General features: G+C 42.0%; 2 protein-coding genes across 2 annotated transcripts; one reads left to right on the forward strand and one right to left on the reverse strand. All coding sequences in view use genetic code 11, as the record gives it.

Annotated features, from left to right (window-relative positions):
• Window positions 1-165: 165 nt before the first annotated feature.
• Window positions 166-2,394, reverse strand: EGR_05857 (Replication factor C subunit 5; the record flags this gene model as incomplete). The annotated part of the gene is made up of 9 exons (XM_024495106.1): window positions 166-320; window positions 407-484; window positions 964-1,093; window positions 1,452-1,533; window positions 1,651-1,810; window positions 1,858-1,931; window positions 1,962-2,041; window positions 2,105-2,339; window positions 2,375-2,394. 9 exons carry the CDS (start codon window positions 2,392-2,394, stop codon window positions 166-168), a joined length of 1,014 nt encoding a protein of 337 aa, XP_024350452.1.
• Window positions 2,395-6,237: 3,843 nt separating this feature from the next.
• On the forward strand, window positions 6,238-11,279 carry EGR_05858 (Ubiquitin hydrolase; the record flags this gene model as incomplete). The annotated part of the gene is made up of 12 exons (XM_024495107.1): window positions 6,238-6,481; window positions 6,829-7,037; window positions 7,115-7,500; window positions 7,843-7,947; window positions 8,325-8,499; window positions 8,751-8,935; window positions 9,391-9,439; window positions 9,529-9,716; window positions 9,955-10,148; window positions 10,220-10,276; window positions 10,389-10,633; window positions 10,902-11,279. The coding sequence occupies 12 exons, from the start codon at window positions 6,238-6,240 to the stop codon at window positions 11,277-11,279; spliced, it is 2,415 nt and encodes an 804-aa protein (XP_024350453.1).
• Between the last annotated feature and the right edge of the window lie 1,860 nt (window positions 11,280-13,139).

The raw sequence follows: 13,139 nt of genomic DNA on the forward strand, positions 1-13,139 counted from the left end.
TACTATACGCATAGTACGCTAATAATTTCACTTCGACTTTTCAGTGTAATCGAGGTAGAATGCAAGTGGCGAAACCCTACTATGACATTCAAGTAACCACTTGGACAGTGTAGTAAAATAGAAATCTCATTTACACATTACATACTTCCGAGGTACAAATGCATTTTAGGCCTCAAGTGCCTCAAGGGAGTCTCTTGCGTTTGCGAAGGCCGCACAGACGGCGCCGAGTTGCAGTTTCTCCGAAGCACCATAAGACATACGATATTCCACGTCGGAGAGCATGGTTGTCAGCTCAACTTTTACGCTGTCCGGCATTTTCACTGGAAAAAAAGTAATAAAAAGAATGACAGTTTTGACGTAGCATAGATGGGGGCGTGAGTGCCCAAAGCAGTTGATTTGAACCCACCTTGCATGATTAATGGATGCAGCTCTGAAACGATGTCCTGCAGCGCAATGCCTTTCTCAACTTTCAGCTCAATTATTTCTAGAAAATGCGCAAAAAAAACGGGCACTCGACTTTTGTGTCCATTCAGATCAACTCAGCCATAAATGAAGGCGGTTAGGCCACCAACGTTACCGATGCGATTCAAACATGCTTCATAAATTCCGAGTGATCAACTCGCTTGTTATAGGTATGGAAAGTCTTTAATCTTTACAGTCTACAACTACCACACATTGAAAAAAAAACAAGTGGACCACGGCAGACAACAATCCTACAAGTTTGGGTGATGGTCTTGCAATTTGCCAGTAAAATTACGAAAAGAAACTATGTACGTAGGTTAAGCCGGACCTATTGTGTGGACGTAAAGAAAAGGTCTCTGATGAACAAGCCCTTAAACCAAGACATCTCTGACACCTAAAACTAGTGGCCCATTCCCAACAATCGCAAAAATAGATAGAAATGTTCGACAGTATGAGCGCAAAAAGCACGTATGGGTAAAGAGAGTAAAGCCAGAGACATACTTTTGAAAGCCATAGGAAGCGGTTCATTGAGACACCACTCAAGGAGGGTTCGCATTTCCCTTGGAGTAGGATATCCAGTGCAGGCGTAGACACTGGCCTCGTCAACCACTTGGCTGGACATGGAAGCGCTCTAAAAGTAACAATGTAGTTTACAAAGGCATCGAACATATAATGCAACATGGATTTGAGAAGACACCTTGCCCAAGATATAAAAGCAGCATACACTCCAAGTTACACTAGCTTTTGTGGAAATGAGGAAAACTAGAAACAAGAAACCCTACTGAAGTATCCCCACCCGTAACTCGAAATAGGAAAATTACGATGCTTTAGATTGTGGTAATTGGCTAAAGGTCTCAATTAATATTAATGCCTCAAAAAGTGGTTTGGTCAACAAAAATGCGGCTCTGTTTTAAACTCCATCGTGTATCCGGACCGTTGTTTATCCAACGATATCTTCATACACAATTTTGGCAAATACATTAACAAACCTGCAACAAATTTATGGCTACGCGCATATCACCGGAAGAAAAACGATGAATGGCGACCTTTCCATCATCGGTAAGTTGAACACTGCAAAAGGGAAATACAAAATCGACTTTTACGGCAACTGTGGGAACAAAAATTACCAAAAACGCCCACAAAAAGCAGCCATAAGAATGAAATTATGATTCATTAATAAGAGCTTACCCTTCCTTTTTGGCAATTTCACCGAGGCAAGCCATCATATGTGATTCCTGCACGGGTGGAAAACGAAACCTGGTGCATCTCGACTGAATAGCCTGGGTGATTTTTGAGAGATAATTGCAAATAAGACAAAACCGCGCATTCTCAGAAAACTTCTCAATAACTAAGATTGTTAATAACGTAAAAATAAACACGAGCAAACAGTTTTACTTCGCCGTAAGGCATTTTGTGCGTCCTTGGTCATTGCGTCAGCTTCATCAAGAATGATAAGCTTAAACTTTCCACTAAAAACGTGGAATTAAGCAAAAACATACGAGAACAACGTCTTCGTGCTGGCAAAAGTCAAAACTTGCTCGCGAACGACTCCAATACCACGATCATCTGAAGCATTCAACTAAGAAAGGACACAAATTAATAAAAATATGGTACGACTTGCAACCGATTCTAAGTCACATACCTCAAGTACCATAGAGGAGAATTCCTTAGGTCCGAAAAGATGCTTCGCAACGGAGAGTATGGTACTCGTTTTGCCCGTTCCAGGGGGCCCGTAAAGCAAAAGATGGGGCAATTTACCCTGATTGAGAAATCTACGAACTTTACCAAAATAACCGAAAATATAAACATTACTTGTGTTTATTATTAATTCATGGCCCATTAAGTCATTCAATGATTCTGGCCTGTATTTCTCAATCCTAGTTTAAACAATGAGCATACAACCTCCCACTACCAAGGCAAGTCAGAAGCCATCTCCGCAGATGTCTTCTCTTGAAGCGCGTTCGGGTTTGATTAGTAAAAGAATATTCCGCTGTCAGTATTTGGTGCTTTTTAAATAAATGGTAACCCTGGAAAATAAACGTCGAGGCGTAAAAGATAATGTTTTAGGAAACAAAAATCCTGTTGTGAAGCATTCCACTACATTTTTAGCACAAATCCATTGTGGGCAGTTGAAACAAGTAGTCTAACTAAGCAAGAAAAATACAGCGATGAGAATGTGAAAAAGTTGGTGATTTGCAAGGGTTTTTTCTTAGCAGCAGTTTAAATATCCCCCCAGCTACTGAAAGACAAACGAAAGATAAGCAGGTTAAGTCTCACAGGAAATTACGGTTTGGTGAGGGCATTTTCGGTAGCAGCCATTGTGCACTTGTGTAACCTAGGCTGTAAGAAAGAATAGCAAATCCGTAGCTGGAGTGATTCTATTCCTGCCTTTACCTTCCCACTCCAGCTCTCGTTCCCATGGCAGGAGTAGTCTTATCAGCTGGGGTATTTTTTATTGATCGCCTTATAAATTAGCGTACTGATAGGGGTTGCGCTTGCTTACGCCAAAAAGCTTTTCAGCGGGCAGATGATGGCCATTCCACATCGAAATTCGTTTTTACTGACTGCTCCTGGCCTTTAAGGTGTACCTAGACAAAGGTACCACAAATCCATCTCGTCCTTTTAAATACTATTCTCAATGCTCCTCTCTTAGTAAATGTGCTATTTCTGGTAATCTTTCTTTTTTAGTACACAGGCTTTATCTCTGTGCCCGATCGCGTGCACTTTGCTGTGTTGTTCTATGATCGGCTGAGTACGGAGTCGAGCATTGCAGACCAGATGTGTTGCATCTAAACGTAATGCTTACCTCATAAATTTCGAAAGTCCTATACTAATTGCCAAGAAGTTAGAATTTGTAATTAGCGCCTTGATCGATATGAACCACCTCAGATAACCCGTGTCGCCAAATCCAGCGTCTGAAGAAAGGAGAAGCAAATGATTCAGAGCCGCACATCTCTGTCAGTTCTACCTTAGGCACGTTTATGAAGTCCTATACCATAACCAGAATATTCCAGTTTTCTCTCTTGGTAAGCGGTAAAGCACGCACAATGTCAATATTTGCTCAGTTCACCTGGGAGCTCCCGGCATGGATTGAAGTGATGCGATCGCTGTGACAAGAAGGCATTTAAAGCTGATGCTACAAGTAATACAGGTTTAGCAGAAATCAAGTACGTCTGGACAGAATAAAGTTCACCGGCGTCTTCTTTTCCCTACACGGCCCCGTTGCTAGTGTAACTCTTAGAAAACTATGAAACTGGGTGCTTTAATTACCATATGCAGTCTCACTCATGTGACGCATAGTCACAGATTCTTACGCCAACATGAAACAAATCGACCCATCATCACTGCTTTCAACCAAGTTTACGCCAAAGACCCGTTATCCTTATGAACTGCCTTGATATTAGGTATTCTTCAAAATGTCAAACCATTGTACAGACAACGATTATTTGTAAAAGCAAGTTGAACAGACACTTGCTAGGGATTGCTTCCATCTACACCCATAGGTGGGCAACGACAAAAAGTATGCAAAGAACACCAAGGGGAAAGATCTTCAGAAACTACTGGATAAGCACCCAAATATACTCCATTGAATAAGTGTTAAGTCGAGAAGAATACGTATCGTTACACATACGATAGACACCAACTAGACTAGGCTGAGTCGGCAGCTGCCCCGAATTATACCGCCTCATTTGCTAAAATAAGACGTCTGAATATCTTCCTATTGCCCCACATGAATGACTTTTGGATTTCTAATACGAGACAAAGTGACTATCCACACTGGATTTAAAATCTGGATACCGATAAGTAGAAATGGCAGGGATAGATGGAGAGAAAATGGCTTTCGCATTGCCAGACTGGCTTCATGAATTCCGAAAAATGCCTTTCGAACTCTGTAATGTGACGGCCACTTTTCAAAGTCTAAATGAAAACTGCACAAAACGGATTATTAACAAAACATTGTAAGATACTCCTACTTAGCATTTTTTTCGTCGGGAGTGATATATGGGAGCATAATGCCAGTCTGAGATTAGTGTTGGACCTCTACTAGTAGCAGGTTTAATGCCGATTTCAACAACTCGAGGTTAAAGCCTCGGGACACACTGTCTCGTCAGATCAGATGGCACTTAATGAAGACCGCACAAGGCAAGTGAGGTCAGGGACCAGCGCCAAACAATTAGATAGAAATTCGGAGTCTCTCAGATTTTTAGGCTACTACAGGCGTTGTCGAATACTTTACTAAGATCGCAAGCCCGTTGCGTAAACTGATGAAGAAGTAGGCAAATGGAACTTCAAATGAGAAAACGAGCATAATGAAACGTTTAAAAAAATAAAGTAAAAAGGAAGGGGACACATAATCGCCTAGGCGGGTAACAAACTCAGCAAGAAAATGAAGCCGAAAAGTGCTGCTTAGCTTATCGTGGACCATTCGCTATCTTCACAATGGTAAGATTCTTTAGGCATTACCTAAAGACAAGGAAAACCATAGTGAAAATTGGTAGCTGGCTAGCACCCGGAGAAAAAACAACGAAGGAGGTAGACCCTCTAAAATGTCTGTTCCTTCTGGCGGATGAGTTAGGTTAGAGTGGTACAGCATCCTCCCAAATCGTTGTCTTTGATTATTCGGCAGCCAAAAATGGTTTTAAGATGGGGCGCACAGAATCCAAAGTGTTCCTTGGTGTTATTTTTACTACTAGAATTTAAATCCGGGGTTTTTATATGCCTTTAGAGATTCGTAATCATTGACTGCATCCTGCCTACAAGGCATATTTAAACCAGCACGTATTTTGGAAGCAATAAACACAAAAACTAGAGTTCTGCCGAAACTATGAACATGATATATGGATTAGAAAATAATTACTAAGGTGCTTGGATTGGAAAAATAACAAACCATATTTGATTACTAGAGATTCCATCAAGAGCATTACCAGTGACAGTTAAAGTAATGCAAATTTCCTGCTTGGCAGGAAAGCAAAATTAAATTATGAGGTTTGCTTAAATTGGTAGAACACGTCTTTGTGCAAAATGAACTAGTGTTTTTCAGTGTTGGTGAAAGCGGGTTCCCCTGTCTGATTATCAACCAGTTCTCCTTTACTATTTTTCAATTGCACTATACAAGGATATTGTTTGTATCTGTACATTTGATGCAAGAGGCAAACTTAGTGCAGATTTTTTATTGTTTGCTACTAATGTAGCTGTTTTAAAAGCACACCAGCAATAACGAGGACAACCTGAATACTAGTCTAACCTAATTAAATTTGTCTCCCCAAAACCGTTTGAATTAGTTCAGCAGTTTATTAAATGTATTTTGTCCTATAATCATAATGTTTATGTTATCGAAATTCCTGTTGTCAACTTCGAACGTTTTGTTTAGTGTGTCTGTCGTGTGGGTTTGGTTCTGTGTTGCTGTTCCACATTATAAACTTTAAGTAAACGATCCGGACACTTCCGTTTTGAATAACATGCAGCCTGAAGATAGTGCTGCGGAAAGTCCTGCGGGAGTTTACTTAGATGGATCAACGTTTCTCAACAATACGGCCATTGGTAGTATTCCTTAACCTGCACACTTTGTAGGCCTTGTTGGACTAAAGAACCTAGGAAATACATGTTTTATGAATTCTGCATTACAGATTCTAGCCAACTGGTATGTCTCCCTCGTTTTATTTATTATTGAAAATTAGTCACCCGTTTACAAAGTTATTTTTCGCACGTGTACAAACATTACCAATCACATCGCAAGTTCCACTGTCGAAGGCTTATCTGGGTTTGCTTTTCGAAATGGGCCATCTGGAAGACCAAGAGGATGTGCCACGTCCTACCTGGCCCTCATATAGACGTTCTGCTGCTTCTCCTTATAATGTCCTAGACGTTATTCGAATCTCGTACCCCATGTTTCGCGGAGTGTTTCAACACGACTCGCAGGAGTTTATGCGGGCTTTTTTGAGTGATATTCATGACGAACTGAAATTTAGACCCTTTGACGACTCAAAGTTTCCTTGTACACCGACCCCAGCAGGATGCAGTAAGTTTATCTTCACTGCGTACCCTACAACCAATTAAATGTAATAACTTTATTTGAAGTGTGGTATATTAGTTCCCAAAGCTATTTGCGGAGTTTAATTTAGCGCAATCTGTTTTCTGACATCATTTTATCTCTTCGGTATCATGATCCTCATTTTGTAACTTTGCTGAATGCATAAGTATTGACATTTACTATTTCTATGCTTTGATGAATAGAAGTAGCCTGGATACAGGAAATAAGTTTATGGTATTGCTATTATTTTGCCATTTCGTTAATGGTTCACTCTTTGAAATCCTTCTAGTTCATTCTAATTAGCCACAATATATCTTGATTTACCTCTCCACCAGCGACATTGAATTCAAACAGTGTGACAGATGGGAACAGGAACCTTTGCAAAAGACCGGCGAAAAACAAACGGCCTAAAAAGCGGAAAACGAGGGTTACGAGGGACGAGAGCCCCGCAAACGAAAGTAGTTCTCCTCTCTCCTCTAGCCCTGTGATGGACGTCTTTCAAGGTGGAACAGTGACTTGCATTAAGTGCCTCTCATGCGAGAAGGTAAGCTTCCTTCTCATGACTCCTGTAGCGCTGTCGGAGTTAATTTCTATCGCCGCATCTCTTTCATTCTCGCATAGATTTTCCATCGAAACGAGGTCTTCCTGGACCTCTCCCTTCCAATAGCAACCTCTCAATCAAAACCAAAGATAACTGACACAACCCAGTTGCCACCGTCGACCCCTCCTTCACCTCTTCTTCCTCCCCCACCCCCGAGATTACCACCTCCCATCACTACCACCGCCGTCTCATCCTCCTCTGTCGTAACGAGCAGCAAGCAATTCCTGGGAAACTCGGACTCTGAGGGCTTTTTCTACTGGGCTTCCTTCTACCTTCTCTTAGCAATAGCCTGGCTCAAGAGCGTCCCTCCGATTCCTCTGGTCGCCTCCTACATGGCTCTCATCACCTCCTGGGTCAAAAGGTCCGCTTTAAGTTGGGGTTATACCACGCCCGGAGTCGGTAACAAGTGTGTATCCTCGTCTTGTGTGAACCTCGTTCCCCTCTCCCCTCCACTTCATAATCATGCTTAGTATGGCAGCACTTACAACTGCATTCATTAGACTAACTTGAGAGATCTCATAAGCATGACTGGATCGGGTACAATAATATTGATCACCCGAAGTGATAATATCATTCACACTCACTTTTTGTAATTACTGGGCGCTTATTTGATTGTGCCCTATCATATTAGTTTGACAGCAGACGCTCACTCACCCTTGACTAACGGTTTTGCGACTCGTCTCCCACTGTATTTTTACTGGTCTATTTAATCATTTTAGCTTTTCTTACATCTTCAATATCTTTTCAGCCTAATTTGGAACCCGCAAATTGAGTTGGAGGACTGCTTGGACGCATTTTTTGATGTTGATGAACTCTCCGGTGAAAACCAGTACTACTGTGAAAACTGTTCAAGGTAGTTTGTCTCATAACTGATTGACGATCACCTGGTCCTGAGCTCGTGCAAATCGCTTTGAGTAGCCACTTGTTGCATTTACCGACACTTGCCGCTTGGCATGCATACTATCCGAAGTTGGGAGTGTTTTTCATGTGCACTTCGTCTGTTACCGAAAGCTGCCTTTGGGCTTCTTGCTAATTTAAAAACTTCCATGTGCAATTAACCAGGCATGCGGCAATTTTCGATTACGGCGTACCTATAGCCGGTATGGAAAGTTGTCGCTGTGCCTCAATTTTTGTAGCTTTCTTTTATGCATGCAAAAAGGTGTCCTTTTCCTGTAGTAACTGATCGATAATTTTTCCCTAAGTGAAATACCGATATCTGTGTTTCCTTAGGCACACAAACGGACGGATGCATATGGAACTGACGAAGCTGCCCGAAGTTCTCTGTCTTCACTTAAAACGATTTCGTCATGACTTTATTAACACCTCAAAAATACATGCCCCGGTCAACTTTCCCATGCAGCATCTCGATTTGAGAAAGTATCGCCATTCTTCCTGCCGAGATAAGGTAGTTCACTCCATTGCATTCGATTTTCAGCACTTAAACCTACTGTTAGATCTTAGACGGCACAATTAAAGGAGTGTTTGCTCTGTTCTGGGTTTTATGCAATTTTCTTAAAGTTTCATTCACTCCTGATTCAGTGCGTGGTGGTGGATTTGGTGCTTCTTAGGGTACTATTGTTCCTTAAAAGTTCTAATAGTCGTAGGATGTCTGTGAAGAATCTGGATCTAGCCCTAACTACGTGTGTGTCCTCGTAGGTGTGCGAATACGACTTGGTTGGGGTGGTGTGTCACTCGGGAACGGTGCGATTTGGCCACTACTACACGTACGCCCTCAACTTTGGCGATGGTGAGTGGTACGAATTCAACGACTCCTCTGTCCAGCATGTTGATGCCGATACGGTGACTTCCCTCTCTTCTGCAGCCTATGTTCTCTTCTACCGGTGCGTCTTTCGTTTTAATCTTCCCGCCTTTTAAGCCTTCGTAATCTTTAATAGTCTCAATATCACCATGTCACTCAAGGTCCATCCATCCATTCATCACAGAATCATACCCTTATCTCCCCCTTAATTTATTCCCGACCCATCCACCCATTCGCCAATCCATATACATTCATCAATTCCAGATCTGTCTATGCAAAAATATTCTCTCCTCGTCTATTCTTTTTTCACAATGCATTCGTTTCAGATTTATCCCTCCCAGATACAATCATTTATTTCGTTTTTATTCTATCAATTCATCCATTTACTCCGACAAGGTTCGATCACTCGGGTTTGGTCATCTATCTTAGAAGTGCTTTTTCATCCTATATCCATCTATTAATCTGTCCCAGAACGATGTATCATCCTATTCACACATTTAGACCTCCTATATCCGTACTTTCATCTTCTTTCTTTAGAAAACGTCAGGACTTCATCCAACCTATTCGAGAAAAATTTACAATCTCGGTACGTTCAGCTTCCTTATTTCCTCCTCTGGCAGGAGTGTTCTTTTCAACCGAGAATGGAATGATCCACGTTTTTTTGCTCGCTGGCAGGAGTCCCCACAGGTGGTCTACATAAGCGTGCACTGGCTCCTCCGATTTTCCGAATTCGCTGACCCTGGACCAATTACAAACTCTGATTTCCTCTGCAATCACGGTGCTCTTCAACCGCTTCTTGCTCCAGCATTTGACAAACACGTCGCCGCGATTTCTGAGGATGTGTGGAATTTCCTCTCTTCTCAGTGAGTCTTCGCGTCTTACACCTTTCTTTACCAAACATGTTTTGCTACTTTAATTAAATAAGTGAACCGCAATTTTTCGTGATTTTTCACCCTGTTAAAAATTTGAAAACGTCTTGTAGATTTTCACCCTGGTAATCCCATTTGTAATTTTCACTATTAGGCTTTGATCTGTCGGCCTTTTTAAAGAACACTTGTGTAATTTTTCCATGTGCTTATCTCTTTTGTACCGTTCGTGTAGATTTGGTGGCGGGCCTTTTGTCACTACCCTACATCCCTGCAAAGTTTGTGTGGAGAAGCTGGAGATACTAGACGCTCGTCGTCAAGCGGAACGGGAAGCCTTCCAGGAAGCCGAGAAGGAATCAGAATTCTTGTTTATCATCAATTTGGACTGGTTCAATGCTTGGGCTGATTTCGTCTGCCGTCGGGAAATCGGTTTGTTCGACTTTCTCCCCCTGTGCTCACGGTTTAGTCAAGCAACATAAGTGATTGCATTTGTTTTGCAGAGCCACCTGGACCAATTTCCAATTCAGTCATCTTAGAGGTGCCACGAGCGGTGCCTGGTACCTACCGAATCCGTTTTGGAATCGCCCCTACTAAGTATGATTGGCTAACTCAACCTCAATGGGCTTTCCTCTTTTCCATATACGGTGGAGGTCCCGAGTTCTCAATTAGGAACTCATCTTACTCAGAAAAAAAAGACATTTGAAGCAGAGGAGGGTAAAGTGGAGGCTATGGATGGCATTGAATACGAGCAAGAGGCGGAAGGGGATGTACTGAGGGCAGACACTGGACTGGAGGAAATCGATAACAAGTCATCATCCTCCACCTCCCTCTATCCGGTGAACGATGAACCCTTTTCCTCTGTCAGAGGTGCATCTTCCCTTTCTCTATCTCCAATGATGGAAAACTCCCCAATGGTAAGGCATCTTCTCTGACGCCTTATAATACAGTCACAACACGCTGATTTTGCGCAAAATGTGGGGTGATTTAACGAGGATATATGGTACTTAGGATTTTGAATAAGAGGCTGTTTTACTGACTTAAAGTTGCTTGAGGTTTTATAAAAATTATGAATCATAGTTGAATGGCATTCATCTGTCAGGACAAAAATTTATGGGCTAGTTTTGAGTCATTTTGTTAAACTTTGTTCTATCCCTAAACTGAGTTTTAGTTTCCTTTTTTCAGGCTGGCACTGGACCACTGGAAAGCGTCTTATTCTTGAAGTCTCCTCTATTCAGAGCTTACGTTCAACCACGATCAGCCTCAGTAGCCTGTTCCAAACCCGAGAGTCCCTTTGCGGGTGACGTGCGCTCCCAATCGGTCAACGATTTTTCCCTCTTGAACGGTGATCGAACCAGCGTGCGGTCCTCCTCGCCCCTACAATCCAGTGCCTTCGGTGACGCTGCTGAATGCACTGGGTTTAATCGGGACAAAAAGATGGAGTGGGATGGTGCGTTGCGGGAGCTTAAGGAGACCCTACCAAATGGAGCTGTGAATGGAGAGAGGGAAAAGGAAAAAGGAGAAGAGGAAGAGGAGGTGTGCCAAGAGAGTCTTGTGGCATAAATGGATGTCCCCTTAAAGAAGCGCAGATATGTGATCTCTCCCCTCTATTGTCCTTGTTTTTACCCCCCACTCCATGCTTTTGTATTCATATGATTTCAAATAGGGGGGTAGGCTTGAGATTTCTTCCCCCCTCACTGTCTTATTTTGAGATTTTTGAGTTGTTCATTCTTCGGTTAAGTGTTAAGAGTTGGCAGTTGATAAAGCTGAGTTTTACGTATCAAGTTTGATTGTCCGTATGCGCGAAAGTTATGATTGGTATTTCATCAGACGACAAAGTAGTGTATGAACACTTCCACGCTAGACTGGACTTTGAGCAAAAGTGCACCCAAGGTTCCTATTTTGTTAGCGTAGCATAGCACCTAGCATCTTTTGATGATCGTACGAATTTTCTTCTCTGTTAATTGCGGTGTTTGCATTTGCGGTCAAATGGGTCAGTGCTGCCGAAAACTGAATAGAATTGCAGCGTCAAGTGATTGGTCAGTAAATCGTTGTCAGGGTCAAGCGTCACATTGGGGGGGAGTAGGTTATTAGTGTGAACCTGCTAACTCTAAACAAGCTTTTCTCGTTCACAAGTGGTCGTACCTGATTATCAGGCGGTTAAGTTTAACCTATTTGATCTTTATAATTGTTAAAAATGGATGAGACGACATGAGATAAGTTTCCTATGTTTATATTATGCCGAAGCTTTCATCCATTCCAATGAATGCGGATTTTAGTCTTCAAAAATTGTGCCAAATTTTGTCAGGTGTCTTGGATGAGGCTAACGTTCGGTTTACTCTGGTGTGGTAATTTTTGGATCAGATTCCTTCGTATGGACGAATCCAGGCATCGTGCTCAATCCGGGTTTTTAGAATTCAAACAGAGTTGTGTCACAGCCCCGCGGCTACGCTCATTTGATTACTCACCCCGCTTTACGTTCTCGTAGACTCTGCAAAATTATCATGAACACAGGTTACTAAATGAGTCAATTGAAGTAGGTTAGGCTTGTTAGATTACTCGGATCAACACCCGTGTCTCAAAAGGGTTCACTTTTGTGTCCTCAGAATCAAACCAAGATATTTGTTTAGCCAACCGTGGGAATGGAATCGTCACGGCATTGAAATCAAAGCTTGATTTATTTGGGTTCAAGATAGGTTCCCGAATTTCCAACAATGCAGGATGTGCAAGACTATTTTGAAAATCCATCATCTCACCCTCGAATTGAGATGGGACAAGCCTGGTAGATGCATTAACTAGGTTGAATTTATTCATTAAGATCATTTTTTGGACGCTTAGAAAGTGACACCCAACTGTATTGGGCGGCCAGCTTAGCTCCTCACTTCAGTCTCCCCCAAAGTCAACACTAGGACATAAAGTGTACAGCCGACGTAGAGAAGGGCTGAGGGAATACTGGCATGATCCAAAGGCACTTTCGCCCAGCGGAAGTGTGAAAGCAGAGCCTTAAGAACTGAACAAAATAATCCAGATATTACATCATATTCCGGACGAAGTAGAATACGGGTGTTTCACATCCACCGACATTCGGTGGTGAGGCTACTGAATTTTCAATAGCTGAGAGTTATTCATTTAACAACTCTTAGTGATCCTGAAACAGACATATTTTTCTGTAAATGATTATGTTAAAATCAAACGTTAAAATAAGTAACCATTCACCTGTACGCATCTATAAAATGAGCTCAATTGAAATAAGTAATTGTGTAATTTGACGAGATAAAAGCCAACTTACAAAGATTTCACGTAACTTAGCTGCTGACTCCATATTGTTTGATCTTGATTGGTCATCTACTTGGTATTTTCTTTGTCCATAAAGACCTCACTTTCTCACAAAACCGGGCAAATTTATGGCCCTGAAACCTCAGA

The sequence above is a fragment of the Echinococcus granulosus genome, assembly GCF_000524195.1.
Source record: "Echinococcus granulosus chromosome Unknown EG_S00047, whole genome shotgun sequence".
Classification (NCBI taxonomy): domain Eukaryota; kingdom Metazoa; phylum Platyhelminthes; class Cestoda; order Cyclophyllidea; family Taeniidae; genus Echinococcus; species Echinococcus granulosus.